The sequence below is a fragment of the Cetorhinus maximus genome, chromosome 9 (assembly GCF_964194155.1).
Source record: "Cetorhinus maximus chromosome 9, sCetMax3.hap1.1, whole genome shotgun sequence".
Taxonomy (NCBI): domain Eukaryota; kingdom Metazoa; phylum Chordata; class Chondrichthyes; order Lamniformes; family Cetorhinidae; genus Cetorhinus; species Cetorhinus maximus.
In genome coordinates, this window is record NC_135887.1 from 65100070 (window position 1) to 65120469 (window position 20400).

The 20400-nt window shown below is 44.2% G+C and overlaps 1 protein-coding gene across 1 annotated transcript in view; it reads right to left on the reverse strand.

The window, feature by feature from the left end:
- Positions 1 to 20400, reverse strand: part of LOC144685059 (mucin-6-like) — a 264923-nt gene that overhangs the window by 149084 nt on the left and 95439 nt on the right. The window contains exon 13 of the mRNA XM_078549593.1: positions 16395 to 17151. Within this exon, the coding sequence (XP_078405719.1) occupies positions 16395 to 17151 (757 nt within the window). The remainder of the gene's footprint in view (positions 1 to 16394; positions 17152 to 20400) is intronic.

Genomic DNA, 20400 nt, shown 5'->3' on the forward strand with positions numbered 1-20400 from the left:
TTCAGATGCAAGTGGTGTGACGATGGATCTCTTGCTTTCCAGCCCATCTCACTTTTTCACCTCCAACCCTCTCTTTCTGTATTCATACTTTCAGACACCCAAGAACTGCCAACTGGACAACTAGTGCATCCTCACCATAAAAGGCACGATCAGCAGCAGACGTTTGGTGAAGAAGTATCCTCACTTGATCAGACACCGAGAGCCACCAGCTCAGATACTGTGTGCACTTTACAGGGTAGTATAGAATCAGGATCACCAGGCACAAGGCGGCTGCAGCCTGAGCACAGGGAAAGGATCGCCTGTGCCAGCTCAAAGGTGGGTGAGATTTCAGATGAATTCTGCTGCAGGGGGCTCAGGTGAGGATTTCAATGGGGTGACATACAGGAGAACACTTCCACATAAAAATGCATGGTTCATTGGGAGTTCTGCCGAAGATTCTGTTGTCCCGGTCAAGGAGCATGGAGAAGTCTAGCTGTAACTTAGCACAAAGTTCACACAGAGCTCGGAGCCACAGTTTCTAACATGGAAGTGATGGCCAACACCATGACAGCATTTATAGACCCAGATGTGAGGTAACGTCTGAAGGCTGATGTCTCAGCTTTCATTGCAGCATAGGCAACTGTGACCCAACATCTGAATGCCGCAGTGGAATCTCAGACTGATGTCATGAGATCCATGCTCGTTGTCATCCAGGCCCAGCTCGGTACCATGCAGGCTCAGACTGCCACTGCCATGGCTCCGGATACCAATGTTCAAAGGGACTTGTTGGCTTTCACGGTGGAAATTACTCTGATTGCTGAAGCATTATTCCAGAGAGTTGCAGTGGTTCTGTGATGCATGAGCCTTCTGGTCTCTTTCAGGGTGACAACATTCATGCTTCCATTGCTGCCAGTGGTGTTGCTGTTGCAGCTCTGCCAGAAAGCCTACACTGCTGCCACCCATTCTGAGGTGGTGTAGTTGAAAGTCAGGCCTTCAAGACCAAGAGAAGCCTGCAAGGACACCTGCAGTCTCCCCCATGCTGCAGCAACTGGGGTAGCACTGTGTAGGAGCACTAGGATAGGCAAGACACTAAGGGAATGAACAAAGGTGAACTGTTCAGAATTATATAACTTATTTGAAGCATTATTGGATTAAGTTGTGGTGTATTTTTTTTGTGGTTCCTTTTACTCCAGGATTTTGGGACATTATGATGGTCTGTACCAGAGGGATGGAAAGGTAGGGAATTGTGAAGCAATGATGTGGAAATGAGATTTCAAGGACCCGGAGTCTCAGTAGCCTATTATAATAGCTCGTCTGGAGAGAAGGCATCTCGAATGACTCCTCCTCCGCCTCCTCTAGTTCTATGTGTCTCCAAATAGTGAGACAGATATAGAGGAGAAAATCTGCAGGGAAATCACAGAGATCTGTAAAAAACTGTAGAATAATGATATTGCGGGATGTTACTTACCCAAAAATCAATTGGGATAATGTCAGAGGGGGAGGAATTTCTGAAATAGATTCAGGAGAACTTCCTTGGCCAGTATGTCCTTAGTCCAACTCAGGAAGAAGGCATTGCTGGATTTGTGCTGGGGAATGAGGTGAGCCAAATGAATCAGGTCTGTGAGGGGTAAACACTTTGGATAAGAGTGATCATTGATCATAAGTTTTAGAGTAGCAATTGGTAAGAATAAGGAACAATCTAAAGTCGAACTTCTAAATTGGAGGAGGGTTCACTTCAATGAGACAAGAGGGGATCTAGCCAGGGTAAAATGCAACCAAAGACTGACAGGTAGAACTGTAACAGAAAAATGGATGATCTTTAAGGAAGTGAGGTTTCATGTACAGGAACATTCCAACAATGGTGAAAGGTAAGGGAACCAAAGCCAGGGCTTCTTGGATGACAAGAGGGATCGAGAATATGATGAAACAAAAACCAGAGGATGTGTGATGCATGGCAGGTGAATTCTTCAAGTGACAACATGGCCAAATACAAAAAGTTGAGAGGGGAAGTGAAAAGGATAATATGACGAGCAAAAAGAAAATATGAGAATAGAACAGCAATTAACATAAAAGGGAACCCAAAAATCCCCTGCTGGCATGTAAGTAGTAAGTGTAAAGGAAATATTCTTATGGGGACTGTGTGTGTGTGTGTGTGTGTGTGTGTATGTATGTGTCTCATTTAATTAAACTGCAGACTGCAAGGTTGGAATCATCAAAAGGGATTAGATGTAAAACAGGCATTTGAAATCGGATGGGTAAATTAGGATGCAGACTCGGCAGATATGGTGTGAATGGAATTGGCATTTTTAGATAAGTTGAGAGGTTGTCAGATTTTCAAAGGGACATGATAAGATGTTTACAATTAGCAAGATATATAAGGCAAAGTTAGTAAGTTTGTTTTTTTCCTAAAGTGCTGGCCATAATGACAACATGACAGATTTTTATGTTCTGGGAAAAGTAACGTGCAAAGAAAGGTTGAAACAATGGGATTTACAGATCAAAAGGGAGAAATATATTTAAAGAAAGATGGAAAGCTGTGTGTTGGGTAGCTATGTGAGATCTTGAAAGGAGCACAATGAAACAGACTTGTGGAAAAAGCTTCTAGCCACCCTGGAGAAGTTTGCTGTCCAGTAACCAAGGTTGTGTTAAAATCCTTTGGAGTTCCATTGTCAAGGAAGGAGAGAGAAGCTGTGAAATACCTCCTTTATAGCAACAGTGGGTGCTTGTGCTAATATTGCTGGATGTTTTATAGATTAAGAATCTATTTGGACTGTTGCTTGAAAGGGGTGTGTAGTTGAGAGTCTAGTTAAGTAGAAATCTTGTGAAAACTGTTATAAAACTAAATGTAACGGTGTAACTTAAGTCTCGTGTGTTTAAGTTTTCTTTTAGTTTGTTAATAAATGTTTTAATTTAATCTTTAGAGTTTCTAAAGGTGGTAGTGGACTCATTGCTTCTGACTTCGGTGCACAAACCTTCTCATGATAGATACAAATTGCAAAATCGTTGTGATAGTGTGGCCAAGTTCCCCTTTAGGATTTGGTCAGCTGGCAAATACCACCTGCCATATCATAACATAAGAGCTGGTGTGGGTCCAATTAGCAGCAAAGAGGATTATATATGCTTAGAGGTGCAGAGCAAGGCTAGAATACTTAGTGAGTACTTTATATCTGTGTCTACTAAGAAAGAGGATGCTGACAAAATATCAGTCAAAGTGGTAATGGTAGAGGTAATGATGGGATGAAAATTGAAACACATGATGTACTGGGGAGGCTGGCCATGCTTAGAGTAGATAAGTCATTGGTCCAGATGGCTTGCATCCCAGGTCGCTAAAGTGGAAGTGAAGATAGCATCAGGGCTTGCCATTAACTTACAATCTTCCCTAAATACAGGGGCTGAGGTGCCAGGGGACTGGAGAGTGGCAAATGTGACTCTTATTCAAAAAAGGGTGTAAGGACATTTCTGGTAACCACAAAGCAATCAGTTTAGCCACAGTGGTGTAAGGTTTTAAAAGTAATTATCAAGCAAAAAATTAGCAGGCTCTTGGAAAGGTTTGAGTTAATTAAGGAGGGCCAGCACAGATTTGTAAAAGACAGGTAGTGCTTGACAAATCTAACTGATTTTTTGTTGAAGTAATAGAGAAGGTTGATGAAGGGAAAGCAATGGGTGTTTTCTCTATGGATACTAAGAAAGCCTTTGACAAAGTACTACATGAAAGGCAGGTTAACAAAGTTGAAGCTCAGGGAATAGGAGGGTCAGTGTCAGCTTAAAAATTAGCTTAAGGAAAAAAAAGCAGCGAGTTGTGGTAAATGGTTGTTTTCCAGACTAGAGATGGTAGACAATAGTATTCCTCAAGGATCATTGCTACGACCATTGCTTTTTTTGATACATATAAATGACTTAAAATTTGGAACACAGACTCAAATTTCAAAATTTGCCAATGATTTCAAACCTGAAGTTGTGGCAGATGGTGAGGATGGTACCAATTGACCGCAAAAAGACATAGATAGACTAACTGAATGGGCAGACAAGTGGCAGATAGAATTTAATAGAGAAGTGTGAAGTGATTCATTTTGGCATAAGGAAAAAGGAGAGGCAATGTAGACTAAATAGCACAGTTCTAAGAAGTGTACAGGGACAGTGGGACCTGGACATTCATATGCATAGATCTTTGAAGGTAGCAGGACAGATTTAGAGAGCAGTTAGCAAAGCACATGAGACCTTGGGCGTCATTAAAAGAGGTATTGAGTACAAAAGCAGAGGAGTTATGCTGAACCTTTAGAAAGCTCAGATTAGGCCACAACTAGCATATTGTGTCCTATTCTGGTCACCATACTTTAGGCAGGGAGTGAGCATCCTTGAGAGGTTCCAGAGGAGATTTTTCACAATGGTTCCAGGATTGAGGGATTTTAACTACAAGGCAGGGTTGAAGAAGCTGGGGTTGCTCTCCTTGGAGCAAAGGAGATTGAGGAGAGATTTGATAGATGTGTACAAGATTATGGCAGGTTTAGATAAGTAAACAAGGAAAAACATTTCTCATTAGCTGATGGTACAAGGACTAAGGGACACAGGTTTAAGATGTTGGGTAAGAGCTGCAGGGGAAGAGGGGGATATGAGGAAGAACACTTTTATGCAGCGTGTGGTAATAAACTGGAATTAGCTGCCTAAAAGGATATTGGATAGACACTTGAGCAAAATAAACCTACAGGGCTACAGGGATAAGGCGGAGGAATGGAACTGATTGGATTGCTCTACAAAGACCCAGCATGGACTTGATGGGCCAAATGGCCTCTTTCAATGCCACAATGACTCCATGACTTTTCTTGCTCCTCAGGTGCCCCCCGAATCACCTGCTGACGAGGGCTGCTCCCTCATAAATATGGAGATACATCACATTGAGAACTGGAAAGCTTGCCATGAGTGATCCAGGTAGCCAATCCGTTGTTTCAAAATGTCGATGGCGATTGATCCATGATGATCCTGGTGGCAGCATGACTTTCAGTGTAGGACTGCTGGGTACGCATGATCAGGGGGGAGAACAGGTGTGGAATAGGTAGATGTTATTACTAAGCCACTGCTTCATTGTGGTTGTTCAAAGATGATGGGAATAGTTAGCGCTGGAAGCGCTGTAGCTGTTGTCAAGTTAACAGGCATTTGTCCTGTGCATGGTCGTACCAGGTGCACATTCAAGGAGCGGTACCCCTTGAGGTGTGTTACTTCTCAGTGCTCATTTGTGGCACCTGCAGAGCCATTTGCATGCAGTTGATGGCTCCCTGCACTATTGGGAAACCCACTAACCTGGCAAAGGTACATCCTCACTCCTCCTGCTTCTCTCTGGTAAGGGAGAAAGCAATGAAATCCCCTATCTTGGTGTACAGAGCCTCCACTACCTCTCTAATGGAATGATGGACAGCAAACTGTTGGCAGTGGTGTCTTTACCTTCCTGGAAGCATTTGTTGATGTAAAAATTGAGGGCTACTATGATCTTCACAGCCACTGGAAACTGTGCAGCTGTATGTTCAGTTAGATAAGGTGACACAGTTCGGTGACTGCCTCTTTGGTGAATCTTCAGGCAGCTAAGGTGGAGTAGAAATGCTCTCTAAAGACCCATGGTGGCTCTGACCTTCTATTGAAGAGCCCCCTCCTCCTCTCCCCTCTACACTCAGCTTCCCATCTCTGCTACCTCTGCTCCATCTCCTTACCCTGTTGCAGTCCGAGCGAAAAGCAGGCTTTCTCTGATAGGCCTTCCAACCCTTTAGACCTCCTGGTCAAGTCCATCACTACTCTTTTCTGAATCCAAAAACCTCTGTCAACTCACCGATTAACATTGAACATATTACATCCACTCATTCATCAGCAGCAAAAGAAAATAAAAATCACCTTATCTGGAAGTCCCTAGATGATCCCTTTAAATAGTACCATGCAGCTGAACACATTTTCAGCTGAGAGTGGCAAGAAATGGCGTTAACAGGACATGGCAGATTGTGCATCAAGTCAGCATTAGATGCTGTTTGACCTCATGATCTCTGCATGATTCTGGCGCATGCAAGGTACACCCATGCTAGTGTCCTTACAATCACACTGGGTCATGCAGGCTGAGCCAGAAGCTTGGAATTCTGGGCTTTCATTGTGCCAACACCTGCAGCCAATTGGTGGTTTCTTCACCTGTATTGAACTTAGGGATTAGTGATAGGCTAACATGAGATCCTGAGCAATGGCCTTTTGACTCAGGCTTACTAGTTCAGTATATTGCAGGCTGAATAGCGTGTTCCCTATTGTAAAGCACTACTTATGAGGCTCAAATACGTTGCGACATTTTCTGGGAACAGATTGTATTATTTCCCACTACCAGCAATAAACTGTTTTATAGGTTTATAGTTCTGAAAACTCAGTAATAAGGTTGCTATATTCTCCAGAATAGAAATCTCCCTTACCTCATAATAATCTCTGGGATCCACCCTACAATGACATTTTCCAAAAATGCTGGACTTATTCATTAGTATGGAACAATAAGACTCGGCAAACACACCTGGCAAAGAGAAATTGATTTTTTTTAATCGTATTGCTCTATGGCCACAAATACAAACACAAAGATCAATGGAGATTCTCCTCACCTGGACATCCCTGAATACAACTTGGGCAAAACACAATGGATTGGGTCATGTGCAAGGGTTATTTAGACTTAAACGGAAATGCTTTAACAGATTAAAGGAAAACTCTCAAAGAAATAGGCATAGGTATCATTCTACTCAAAACATCAGAACAAATGGCCCATTAACTTGACACAGTTGTCGTAAAGTTACTCAAAGGGATCATTTAGGATTCTCTGTTATGACCACCTTGACACATAAGGGTTATTAGAGACATGCAACACAACTACCAAAAAAGGTCATGTCTTGCCAACCTGGTTAAATTATTTAATGAGGTTACTAGGTGGATGAATGAAGATAGTCAAGTAGGCATTATATACTTAGACTTTCAAAATGCTTTTGAAAAAGGTGCCTACCAATAGGCCACTTTTTAAGATAGAATCCTACTTGATCAGAAAAAAAACTGTGGATTAGGTATGAAATTGGTTATGTTCTGTAGACAAAGCATTGTTAATAATGTTGGTGACTTCACATGGAGGCTGATTACAAATATCATCCTTACAACTGTGAACAATTTATATCAATAATCTGGAGGATGGTGTTAAGGATTATTGTCAACAAGTTCATAGAAGTAACAAAGATCGGTGCTGTGTCAGACCTGTTCAGGAAAAAAAAAGCATAATAGGGCAATAAGCCAGCATATAACATTTAACATTGATAAATGTAGTACATTGCATGTGAGTAGAGCTAATTCTAAGGATGTGTGTAGCAGCTTGGGCTCTAAATTAAGGCCTTTTGAGGGGCAGAGAGACTTGGTGTGGTAGTGCATTAGCCTCAAAAGGTCCACAGCCGGTGCTAAGAATCTATAGCAAACAAGTGTTAGGGTATATAGAGTCATACAGTCATAGAGTCATAGAGGTCCACAGCACAGAAAAAGGCCCTCCGGCCCATTGAGTCTGCACCGGTCAAACAAGTACCTGTTCTAATCCGATTTTCCAGCACTAGGCCCATAGCCTTGTATGCCATGGCATCGCAAGTGCACATCCAAATACCTCTTAAATGTTATGAGGGTTTCTGCCTCTACCACCCTTTCAGGCAGTGAGTTCCAGATTCCCACCACCCTCTGGGTGAAAAAATTCTTCCTCACATCCCCTCTAAACTTCCTGCCCCTGACCTTAAATCTAATGCCCCCTGGTTATTGATCCCTCTGCCAAGGAGAAAAGTTCCTTCCTGTCTACCCTATCTATGCCCCTCATAATTTTATACACCTCAATCATGCCCCCCCTCAATCTCCTCTGCTCTAGGGAAAATAACCCCAGTTGATTCAATCTCTCCTCCTAACTAAAACTCTCCAGCCCAGGCAACATCCTGGTAAATCTCTGCACTCTTTCTAATGCAATCACATCCTTCCTATAATGCAGATTCCAGGACTGCACGCAATACTCTAGCTGTGACCTAACCAGCACATTAGTTCCAGCATAATCTCCCTGCTCTTATATTCTATGCCTCGGCTAATAAAGGCAAGTATCCAATGTGCCTTCTCAATCAGCTTATCTACCTGTCCCACTACCTTAAGGGACCAGTGGACATGCACAACAAGGTCCCTCTGATCCTTGGTACTTCCCAGGGTCCTATCATTCATCATGTATTCCTGTGCTTTGTTTGTCCTGCCAAAGTGCATCGTCTCACACTTATCCTGATTAAATTCCATTTGCCACTGATCAGCCCATCTGACCAGCCCGTCTATATCCTCCTGTAATCTAAGGCTATCCTCCTCACTATTTAGCACCCCACCAATTTTTGTGTCATCCGCGAACATACTGATCAACCCTCCTACATTAAAGTCTAAATCGTTTATATATACCACAAACAGCAAGGGACCCAACATCGATCCCTGTGGAACCCCACTGGACACAGGGATCCAGTCACAAAAACACCCCTTGATCGTCTGCTTCCTGCCACTCAGACAATTCTGGATCCAATTTGCCAAATTGCCTTGGATCACATAGGCTCTTACCTTCGTTATCAGTCTCCCATGCAGGACCTTATCAAAAGCCTTGCTGAAGTCCAAGTAGATTACATCAAATGCATTGCCCTCATCTACACATCTGGTCACCTCTTCGAAAAATTCAATCAAATTGGTCAGACACGACCTCCCTTTAACAAAGCCATGCTGACTGTCCTTGATTAATCCCTGCCTCTCCAAGTGTAGATTAATTCTCTCCCTCAGAATTGCTTCCAATAGTTTCCCTACCACTGAGGTTAGACTGACTAGCCTGCAGTTCCTTGTTTTATCCCTTCCTCCCTTCTTGAATAACAGTACCACATTGGCTATCTTCCAGTCCTCTGGCACTTGCCCGGCTTCATTCCCTAAAATTAAATCCAGGACCGCCCCCTCTCTTGTAGGACCTTCAACGTACTGGCTTAATAAGCTCTCCTAGATGCATTTTAAGAATTCTGCTCCCTGTAAACCTATCACACTATGACTTACCCAGTTAATGTTAGGGAAGTTGAAATCCCCCACTATTACGACCCTATTATTTTTACACTTCTCTGAAATTTGCCTACATATCTGCTCTTCTGTTTCTCTCTGACTGTTTGGGGAGCCTATAGTACACTCCCAGCAATGTGATTGCTTCTTATTTGTTTTTCAGTTCCACACATATGACTTCATTTGAGGAGCCTTCTAAAATGTCATCCCTTCTTACTGCTGTAACTGATTCCATGATCAATATTGCGATACCCCCTCCTCTTATACCTCCTTCCCTGTCTCGCCTGAAGACCCTATATCCTGGAATATTGAGCTGCCAATCCTGCCCCTCTCTCAACCATGTCTCTGTGACAGTAATAACATCATACTTCCATGTATTAATTTGTGCCCTCAACTCATGTGCCTTATTTGTCAGGCTCCTTGCAGTAAAATAAATACCATCCAATCTTGCCAAACTCCCCTGTGCCTTAACTGGCCTATAATTTCTATGCCTTCCAGACTCACTTGCTCTCTCTTCTAATTTTGCCTGTGCATCTCCCCCTGCTGAGCCTTCTCTCAGGATCCCATTCCCCTGCCAAGTTAGTTTAAACCCTCCCCAACAGCACTAGCAAACAACCCCGGAGGTTTGTTGGTCCCATTCCAGTTCAGGTGCAACCCATCCACATTGTACAGGTCCCACCACCCCCAGAAACTGTCCCATTGTCCCAGAAATCTAAAGCCCTCCCTCCTGCACCATCTTTCCAGCCACGCATTCATCTGGACTAACCTCCTATTTCTATACTCACTAGCGCGTGGCACCGGAAGTAATCCAGAGATTATTACCTTTGATGTCCTGTTTTTAATTTGCTTCCTAGTTCCCTAAATTCTGCTTGCAGGACCTCATCTCTCTTTCTACCTATGTCATTGGTACCAATATGTACCACGATCTCTGTCTATTTGCCCTCCCCCTTTAGAATGCCCCGCAGCCGTTCAGTGACATCCTTGACCCTGGCACGAGCGAGGCAACATACCGTCCTGCAGTCACATCTACGGTCACAGAAACACCTGTCTGTTCCCCTTACTATCGAGTCTCCTACCACTATTGCTCTGCCCCTCTTTTTCCTCCCCCCCTGTGCAGCTGAGCCACTCACAGTGCCATGAGCATGGCTGCACTCCCCAGGGGAACCGTCACCCTCACTGCTTTCCAACACAGAATAACTGTTCACGAGTGAGATGCACCCTGGCGATTTCTTGAGTACCTGCTTGACACCTTTCTTCTGACTGATGGTCACCCATTCCCTCTCTGTCTGCACTTCCATAATCTGTGGGGTGACCACATCTAAAAACGTGCTATCCACGAAACTCTTAGTCTTGCGGATTCACCTCAGTGCCTCCATCTGCCACTCAAGCTCCGAAACTCGGAGTTCAAGTAGCTGCAGCTGGTGGCACTTCCTGCACATGTGGTCGGCTGGAGCACAACTAGCATCTAGGACTTCCCACATGTTGCAGGCGGTACATAACACGGGACTGAGCAGCTCTGCCATGCCATGCCTCCACCTGAAAAAAAAACCCTTACTTTAAGTTAAATACAGCAAAAATAGTTAAATTATTTATGTTCTTTAAATAAAAACTAAAACCCTTACCTTTCCTTAGCTTAATCTATTTTAAACTGGAGTAAAACACTTACCCAATACTCACCAATCAGCTCTCACCTTTGTGCTGACGTCACATTTTGAAGTGACTGCTTCACCACGATGCTGACTGCAGGACATTCTTCCCAGACTGCTTCACTGCCATGCTGACTGCAGGACACTCTTCCCAGACTGCTTCACCGCTATACTGACTGCAGGACACTCTTCCCAGACTGCTTCACCGTGATGCTGACTGCAGGACACTCTTCCCAGACTGCTTCACTGCTTTGCTGACTGCAGGACACTCTTCCCTGACTGCTTCACCGTGCTGCTGACTGCAGGACACTCTTCCAAGACTGCTTCACTGCTTTGCTGACTGCAGGACACTCTTCCCAGACTGCTTCACCGCGATGCTTACTGCAGGACACTCTGGAGCCTTGGTGAGTTTCTGCGCTGCATCTTGTAGATGACATATACTGCTGCCACTGTTCATCAATGATAGTGATGGAGGGAGGTAATGTTTGTGGAAGGAGTGCCAAGCAAGTGTGCTGCTTTGTCCTGGATGGTGTCAAGTTTCTTGAGTGTTGTTGAAGTTGCACTCATCCAGGCAAATGGAGATTATTCCATCACACCTCTGACTTGTGCATAGTAGATGGTGGACATGCTTTTGGGAGTCAGAAGATGAGTTACCCACCACAGGATCCCTAGCCTCTGACCTGCTCTTGTAGGCACAGCACTTATGTGGCTAGTCCCGTTCAGTTTCTGGTCATGGTAACCCCCAGGATGTTGATAGTGGGGGATGGCAATGCCATTGAATGTCAAGGGGCAATGGTTAGATTCTCCCTTGTTGGAAATGGTCATTGCTTGGCACTTGTGTGGCACATGTTACTTGCCACTTGTCAGCCTAAGCCTGGATATTGTCCAGGTCTTGCTGCATTTGGACATGGGCTGCTTCAGTAACTGAGGAGTCATGAATGCTGCTGAACATTGTGCAATTTTCAGCGAACATCTCCACTTCTGACCTTATGATGGAAGGAATGCCTTTGATGAAGCAGCTGAAGATGGTTGGGCCTACCCTGAGGAGCTCCTGTGGTGATGTCCTGGAACTGAGATGATTGGCCTCCACAACCACAACCAACTTCCTTTGTGCTAGGTATAACTCCAACCAGCAGAGAGTTTTCCCCCTGATTCCCCTTGACTCCAAATTTGCTAGGGCTCCTTGATGCTACACTCAGTCAAATGCTGCCTTGATGTCAAGGGCAGTCACTCTCACCTCACCTCAATTGGTGACGAGCTAATTTCAATGACTTAAGAGCAGAGCTAGCAATGGAAAAGGCGATTTCAGGGCAAAGCAGTAATGGAGCAATGAAGGGCATTCAGGAAAGAGATAGTTCAGCACAAACCAACCTTAAAAGGGAAAAGGTAGAGCATTCAAAGAAATAAAAGTTAAAATAAAACAGAAAAGGGATTCTTATGACAAATATCAGGTGCAAGATTCAGTTCATAGCCAAGGGATGATGAAAAGTACAGCAGGGAATTGAGTGAAAGTTAATATAGAAGGTAAAAAAAAATTATGAAAAAATTGTAGCAGAAAACATTAAATTGGAACCTAAAACCATTTTATAAACAGATAAACTGTAAGAAGTTAGTCAGGGAAATATTAGGTCTATTAAGGACCCAAAGGAAAATCTTCATGGAGAGGCAGAGACAATGGCTAATTACTAAATGAGTACTTTACATCTGTCTTTACAGAGGAAGCGGATGGTGTGAAGGTTATACTAAAAGAAGAGAGGGTAGTAGTAAAAGAAAGAAGAGACGTTGTTAAGAAATAGAGATAACTTAAGTAAGTTATATTGGTATTTGTGACTGTTAGGAATGAGTTTTAGCTTTAAACTTTAAGTTTGATTTGTATTTCTGTATCTGTGTGTTAAGAAAGGTCAAATGGATTTTTATTTTCACTTTAAAAAGGTGCTTACATTTCTAAAGAGGAGTTTTACGACCCCTAAGGAGAAGCTAAACAAACACAACAGTAGAAAACTGGCTGTTGCCTAGCAACAGGCAGCTAGAGAGGCAGGTCTCTCCCATGGACACACACACAGAAGAAGCAGTTGTTTTGGAAACTGTTCGAGTGCAGTTGGTTCTGAAAGTTGCTGCCAGGAGACACTGGAGCAAAGAGGACAGATAGCCAGTCCCAAACTAAATAAAAACTCCAAAAATCCATGGGAGTGGAAGAGGGGAAAGTCCAAAGAAGACTGTGTGGTCAAAAAAAGGATAGGAACCTGGGAAAAGGTCCTGTTAAGTGAAGTTAAGAAGGAGGGGTAGAGAGAAAGGCTCCAGGCTTCAGATTTAAAGAGATAAAAGCTGTAGAAAGCAGATTTAAAGCGAGAGCAGTTTACAAGTGGCAAGAAGGTCCAAAAAGACAACTGAAGGTCTATAACTCTTTGCCATGGGCATGTGAAGCAGTGGTGTATTGTTGACAGCTGAGCCAGAGAGACAGAGTGTGTAGAAGACAGCTTGAATGCATGTGGTGACCCAGGGAAGAGGAACATCAGAAGGAGAGTTTGAAATTGTACAAAGTAGACATGTCCCCAACAAAAATAAGAGTGGTACTGCCGAATCTAGATCCCCTGGTTGTCTAGAGGAATACAGGGGAAGATCAAACAGAAAAAGAAAGCATACAATAGGCACAAAGAACTAAGCATTGCAGATAGCCTAGACGAATATCAGATGTGCAGGGACAAAGTAAAAAAGGAAACAAGGAAATCAAAGAGGGGGCATGAAAAACGATTAGCAAGTAAAGTTAAAGATAACCCAAAGATGTTTTACCAATACATTAATGCTAAAAGGTTAGTTAAGGAAAAAGTGGAACCTATCAGAGATGAAGATAGAAACTTGTGTGTAGATGCAGAGGCTGTGGGAAGGGTTTTGAATGAATATTTTGTCTCCGTGTTTACAAAGGAAAGGGAGGATGTAGGTATAGTAGTCCAGGAGGAACACTGCGAGATATTGGACGGGATAGTCATAAAGAGAGAGGAAGTACTCGAAGGGTTGAAATCCTTGAAAGTTGATAAGTCACAGGGGCCAGATGGATTGTTTCCGAGGCTGCTGAGGGAAGTCAGGGAGGAGATAGCAGATGCTCTGAGGATGATTTTCCAATCTTTACTAGATACAGGGGAGGTACCGGAGGACTGGAGAAATGCAAACATTGTTCCATTGTTTAAAAAGGGATCAAAGGAAATGCCAAACAATTATAGGCCAGTTAGTCTTACATCAGTGGTGAGCAAATTAGTAGAATCAATCCTGCGAGATAGGATTAACTGTCATGTGGAAAGGCATGGACTAGTCAGGGATGGTCAGCACGGATTTGTTAAAGGCAGGTCTTGCCTCACAAATTTGACTGAATTCTTTGAGGAAGTGACAAGAAGGGTTGATGAAAGTAGTGCAGTGGATGTTGTGGACATGGATTTTAGCAAGGCATTTGACATGGCAGATTGGTCAGGAAAGTAAAAGCCCATGGGATTCAGGGTAATGTGGCAAACTGGATAAAAGATTGGCTTTGTAACAGGAAACAAAGGGTAATGGTCGATGGATGCCCTTGTGAATGGAAAATTGTCTCAAGTGGTGTTCCACAGGGCTCGGTGTTGGGACCCTTGCTGTTTGTGTTATATATTAACGATTTGGACGTGAACATGGGGGGCACGATTGGGAAATTTGCAGATGACACAAAGATTGGCCGAGCAGTGGGCAGTGTGGAGGGTAGCCATAATCTCCAAAACGATACAGATGGGTTGGTGGAGTGAGCGGTAAAGTGGCAGATGGATTTTAACATAGAGAAGTGTGAGGTCATATGTTTAGGGAGGTCAAACAGTTACAGAGATTACACAATAAATGGGAATATACTAAGAGGGGTAGATGAAGTGAGAGATCTTGGCGTACAAGTACACAGGTCACTGAATGCAGCAGTTCAAGTAGACAAGGTTGTAAAGAAGGCATATGGAATGCTCTCCTTCATTGGCAGAGGTACAGAATATAAAAGTAAGGATATAATGTTGGAATTGTATAAAACACTGGTGAGGCCACAACTGGAGTATTGTGTGCAGTTCTGGTCACCACATTACAGGAAGGACGTAATAGCTCTGGAGAGAGTGCAGAGGAGGTTTACAGGAATGTTGCCAGGGTTAGAAAAGTGTAGCTACGTGGAGAGATTGGACAGGTTGGGGTTATTTTCCTTAGAACAAAGAAGGCTGAGAGGTGACTTGATTGAGGTGTACAAAATTATGAGGGGAGTAGATAGAGTGGACAGGATAAAATTGTTTCCCTTGGTGGAGAATTCTAAAACCAGGGGACATAGATTCAAGATAAGTGGCAGAAGGTGTAGGGGGGACATGAGGAAGAACTTTTTTTACACAGAGGGTAGTGGGTGTCTGGAATTCACTGCCCAAGTTGGTGGTAGAGGCAGAAACTCTAAACTCTTTTAAAAAGAACTGGATCTGCACCTTAAGTGCTGTAAGCTGCAGGGCTATGGCCCAGGTTCAGGAAGGTGGGATTAGAAAGGGCACCTGGGTGCCCTTGGGCTGGCATGGACAAGATGGTCCGAATGGCCTCCTTCTGTGCTGTAACTTTTCTATGGTTCTATACCATACTCTGAGAGGACTGAAGGGTTGCTAATGTTACACCACTGTTCAAGAAAGGGAAACTGTCAGGGATAAAATGAACCTTCACTAAAGTCATGAGTTAATCAAGAACAGTCAGTATCTACATGATGCACTTCTCTGTCTTAGCGGTCCCCTCTCCTTTAAAAAAGTGATGAACTGTGTCCAGGGTGTATGGCACCTGTGGACTGAACATCGTGGTTGAAGAGGCCGATTCGAGAGTGGCAGTCTGTTCCATAGTTGGCGCAGATGACAGCATTGGCCCAAGGCCGACTGATGTTTTTTCCTTCTGGCAGGCTCTCTTTTCTGCTATCTGGTCATGTCTTTTCTCTGATTTTTCCAGGCACTTCCTAACTGCTTGTCTCCAGGCACTCTGGTCAGCAGCAAAGTCTTCCCAGGCATCATCCTATGCATGACTCCAATCCCTGTCAACTTGAGGTCTTGCTTGCAGACATCCTTCTATCACAGATGTGGGCGTCCTGTGAGTCTTGTGCTGATAGCAAGCTCTACCATAGAGCAAGTCTTTGGGGATGACACCATCATCCATTCGGTTCACATGACCCAACCAGAGTTTCTACTTATGCAAGAGGAGAAACATATTGCACACTGGTATGCTGATGAGCTTGAGAAATCAAACTCTCGTCGCAGACCCCACTGCTCGATCATCTGGCTTTGATCTTCCACGGTGAAAGTGGGCCATTTTAAAACAGTTTTACACTGACCAAGGCCTCTGTGCAGGCACCCAACATCAGTGTGGTCACCAAAACCATCCAGCCTGCAGCTGTGGTGTGGTCCAAGCAATGGCTCACAATGTCGCAGTGTGTCCACTGAAAAAACTTGAAGGCATGCTTAACAAACCCCGTCTAGTCACTGACAAGACTATTGCTTGGTTCTGTGATTATACACATGCTAGATAAATAAATGAATCCTTATCTTTGGCTTCAAGGGGGCTGATTTGGTTGCTGCTGGGCCTGTTGCTTTCCTGATTCCTTCATACATACCTCTAACATCCCCAGATTCAGCATCAGATTGCATGCTGTTACAGACTTTCAACTAGTATTGATTGGCATTGTACCAAGCAGTCTGCTGAGACATGGTTCTGGCAGCTCTGAGAGCATCTACGTTTTGTTTGCTGGGGACTTGAATGTAGTTCATTAGGGCTTTCATCTTGGTTGCAGTAACTGGCTCCATTTCATTCCAACGGGCCTCAAACCAGTCAGCATTCCTCTGATCTATTTTCCTGTAAGCAGTGAATGCAGGGTTATAGATGGTGTTGTGCAGATGATCCCATTTTGACACCACACACTGGCTTTGGGTGTTGTTATCTGAAAGAGCCTGATGGAGGACATTGAGGAACTCCTGGATCCTTTCTGGGTCAGTGGTATGGGAAGTCTTGATCCAATGACAATCCTTCTTGGAATGGTATAGTTCCCTTAGCTGAAGTCTGACCTTACTACGTGCCAGGGAGTGGTCAGTGTCACAGTCAGCACTGTGATGGCTACGAGTGATGAACACACTGTTGAGGGTGTTACATCTGGTTTTGATGAAATCTGGCTGATGCCAGTGGCATGATCTCGGATATATCCAGGACACCTTGTAGCAGGGCTTGGATTGAAAGTAGCTGTTCATCACAGATGAGTAACAGCAAAACTCCAACAACCTCTGTCCATTTTTGTTCAGCTTGCCAATTCCGAGGTGCCCTATGCACACTGCCCAAGCTGTATAGTTGATACCTACCATTGTGTTGAAGTCCCCTAGAAGGTACAGTCCCTCGATGCTGGGAATTCTGTTGATGGTAGCATCAAGTGTCTCATAATATTGATCCTTGACATCTGGGGCAGAGGGGAGCTTTGGGTGCACATCAGGCAAACTGGGCCCACACTTGTTGACTAGTGAAGAGTAACAAGTCTCTCTCAGCCTTCATCACGAGTAGTGGTTTTTTTTTACTGTGAAACCCACTCCATGCTCACATGTTGCCGCTTCAACTTTCCCTTGCCAGAAGAATGTGTAGCTCTTCTCTTTAAGGGATCCGCTTTTGAGTGAGGTTAATTTCTTGCAGGGCATCCACATCCACATTGAGCATTTTAAGTTCTTTGTTGATCACAGCTATCTTGTGTGTGTCATCAACTTGCAAAAGGTCCTCAGTAAGACCAGGACTCATGGTCCTTACGTTCTAGCTCGAGATGCAAAAGACTGGTGTCTTCTTTGTTGGGTATGTCTTGCCTGGTGGACAGAATAGTGACCTGCCTTTTGAGAGATGACTCTCTAAGCTCCAAGTACCCATTGAAGCATGCAAGCCATGGTGGGACAGCACCTAACTGGAGACTATCCAGCTTGAGACAGGTGGTAGCTATCCAATGAGGCGCAATGATTTCTCTCATCATCGGGAGTTACAACTGGTGCTCGTGCTCCATCTGTTTTGTCATCTTTTGCTGTTCTTTGTATCTTTCATATTCGCCAGGATCTGTGCTACTTTTTCCATCTTTTTAATGCTTTTTAGTTTTTTGGTGCCTCTTACCTCTTTAGTTCGATTTTTTTAGTAAATAGAGTTCTTGCCCCTTGTCATGAATTTCATTTTGTTTTTTAATTCATTAAAGGGATGTGGGCTTCGTTGGTTGGTCCAGCATTTATTGCCCATCCCTAATTGCCCTGCAGAAGGTGGTGGTGAGCTGTCTTCTTGAACCGCTGCACTCCATGTGGTGTAGGTACACCCACAGTGCTGTTAGAAAGGGAGTTCTCAGATTTTGATCCATTGGGGCAAAGGTATCCACTTGGAGCAGCGGTGTTCTGCTTGGTATGGTTGTAGACCTGAAAGTGTGCCTGTGAGCAAGTGTTTGACTATACACAGGAATCTAGGGAGAAGGGAGAAGGAATCTCAGAAGGGGATATTGAAGTCCGAGGAGGCGGATCATTGTTAAAGCCCTTTGAGTGGGAGCAACTTTTGGAGAGAATTCCATGACAGGATCTTCAAAGGTGTAGATTGGAAACCCTCGTGAGAAAGACAAAGTGCCCGCTGGCATCGGGCATCATGGCGGGCGTAAGCGGACAATATGACAGGAAGGCCAAAAATTGGTTTCACAATGTCGTGAAACCAGTTTGCAATCGTCCACTTTGCCCGTTAATGGCGGGCCGCGTTTCTTGCTGCCGCACGTCAAGAACTTCATCGTAATACATTGGCATAGCATTATAAGCCCAGCTTGCCGGAATCATCCCCCCCACACTGGATCAGCCGAGCATGTCGGCATGCACTAAACATAAGTGACATGCACTTGGTGAGCTGCACTTGACTTGGGACTTTGAGGCTTGTTTGTCTATCTTGCTTCAGGCGGCACTTGCAGTCATCAGCACCAGGCTTCGCAAGCAGCACCACATCACTTTTAGAGGGGCTCATGGGTAGGTCGTTACTTACAAGACCAGCTATTAGACAGGGGTGGCTTTTCAAAAGCTGCAAGGCTATGCTTGAGGAAAGTGGAGAAGTAGCCTCAGGCAAGCAAAGAGGCTGCAGGGCTAGAGCATTACTGGGGAAGGGGGTGTATCCCAGGGTGTGTGTGGGGACATATGTTAATCTGTGCAAGTGGCCTCAAGAGAGTGAGGGCTGAGGAGGCAGTTTCCAGAGGAGATGAGGCCAGATGGAGATGTGAGGATGTGTGTGAGAGAATGAGTGCTGATATCTGTTAAGGTGGTAGTGAGTGAGGTGAATACGTGATGGCCTTAAGTGCTTGTGATTAGAGCGATGAGATGGTTGCCTTACCCTAGCAGCATGGATGAGATCATTCATCTTCTTTCTGCACTGGATGGTGAACCTCTTCTGTGCAGCGTTGGCACTGACCACCTCTGTCACCACCTCCCAAGCTGGAGTGGTTACACTAATGGGCCTCCTGCGGCCAGAATGGGCATAGAGGATATCAGGCAGGCTCTAACGGTATCCAGAAATCGTCCTGGGGTGCATCACTGATTTGGGGGGCTGCAGTCTTCTTGGTCTTTCAGGGCCATGTCTTCTATTTAGCAGTCCTGGGCTGGAAGCACTGAGAGGCGTGCACGCGGCTGCACTTTACATATGGCGCCCGGTGTGAGGAAGCGGCTAGATAACGGCATGGCAGGCAAATCAGAGGCTGTCCACCAGCAAAATGGCATGTTTCCTGGGAATGCATGATTAATGAGGTGGGATTGGGGCAATTTGGCGGGAAAAGCCACCATTGCGGCTGGCAAGCAAGACATTCTTTATCCCGCCCACTGCCGCACTTAGTGCAAATCTGGGACGATTGTGCCCAAAGTTCCAGTGAGTTTGGTTGACTCACAGTGGAACTAATGTCTGGGTGATTTGTTGAGAAATCTATGGAATCTGTTTGGGTTGTATCTGTTATTTACTTTGTAGTGTGGTGTGTCCCACCACAATTCATCTGTTAATTCACGTGTACCTCATACATGCCCTGACCGTTAGAATAATTTACAATATGTATCTTATACTCTATCTTTCTGAACATGAAAATGTTTGCTTTTGTTTGATCAAAATCCGTGGAATCTTGTGGCTTTTTCCAAAAGCAGATGTCTTGATTCTCAACCTTTATCTACTTTAAAACATTATTGGTCCCTAACCGGATCTCCCCCATATCCCAGGGTCTGGTCAAGGATCGTAACATAAACTGTGGAGGTGTTGAGCATCTCGGATCCACAAACATGAGTGCTGGTACTTGCTGAGGTTAAGGTTTATAAGTTTCCATGGTGAATTTTACTATACTGATTGAAAAGCAGAATGGCTTTGTCAATTGCTAAGGCTTTTCTAGAGAGGAAAGATTTATCCCTGAGTGATTTGCAACAATTAACCAAGGCTAGGTTAATTGCATTAGCAGAAATGTTCGAGTTATAATTAAAAGCAAGGGCTAAGAAAGCAGAAATAATTGAAGTAATAGCACAGCATCTGGGATTCGAAGACGCAAAAGTGAATCCAGATAATGTCAAGAAGATATAATAATGTCAATAATATTATTGGAAATTATTTTAAAATAGAGTTTAGTGGCGTCTGTGTCTTAATTGGATTAAAGCCAGCTGGCCTAGAGGATTTGATGTATAGAAGAGCAGTA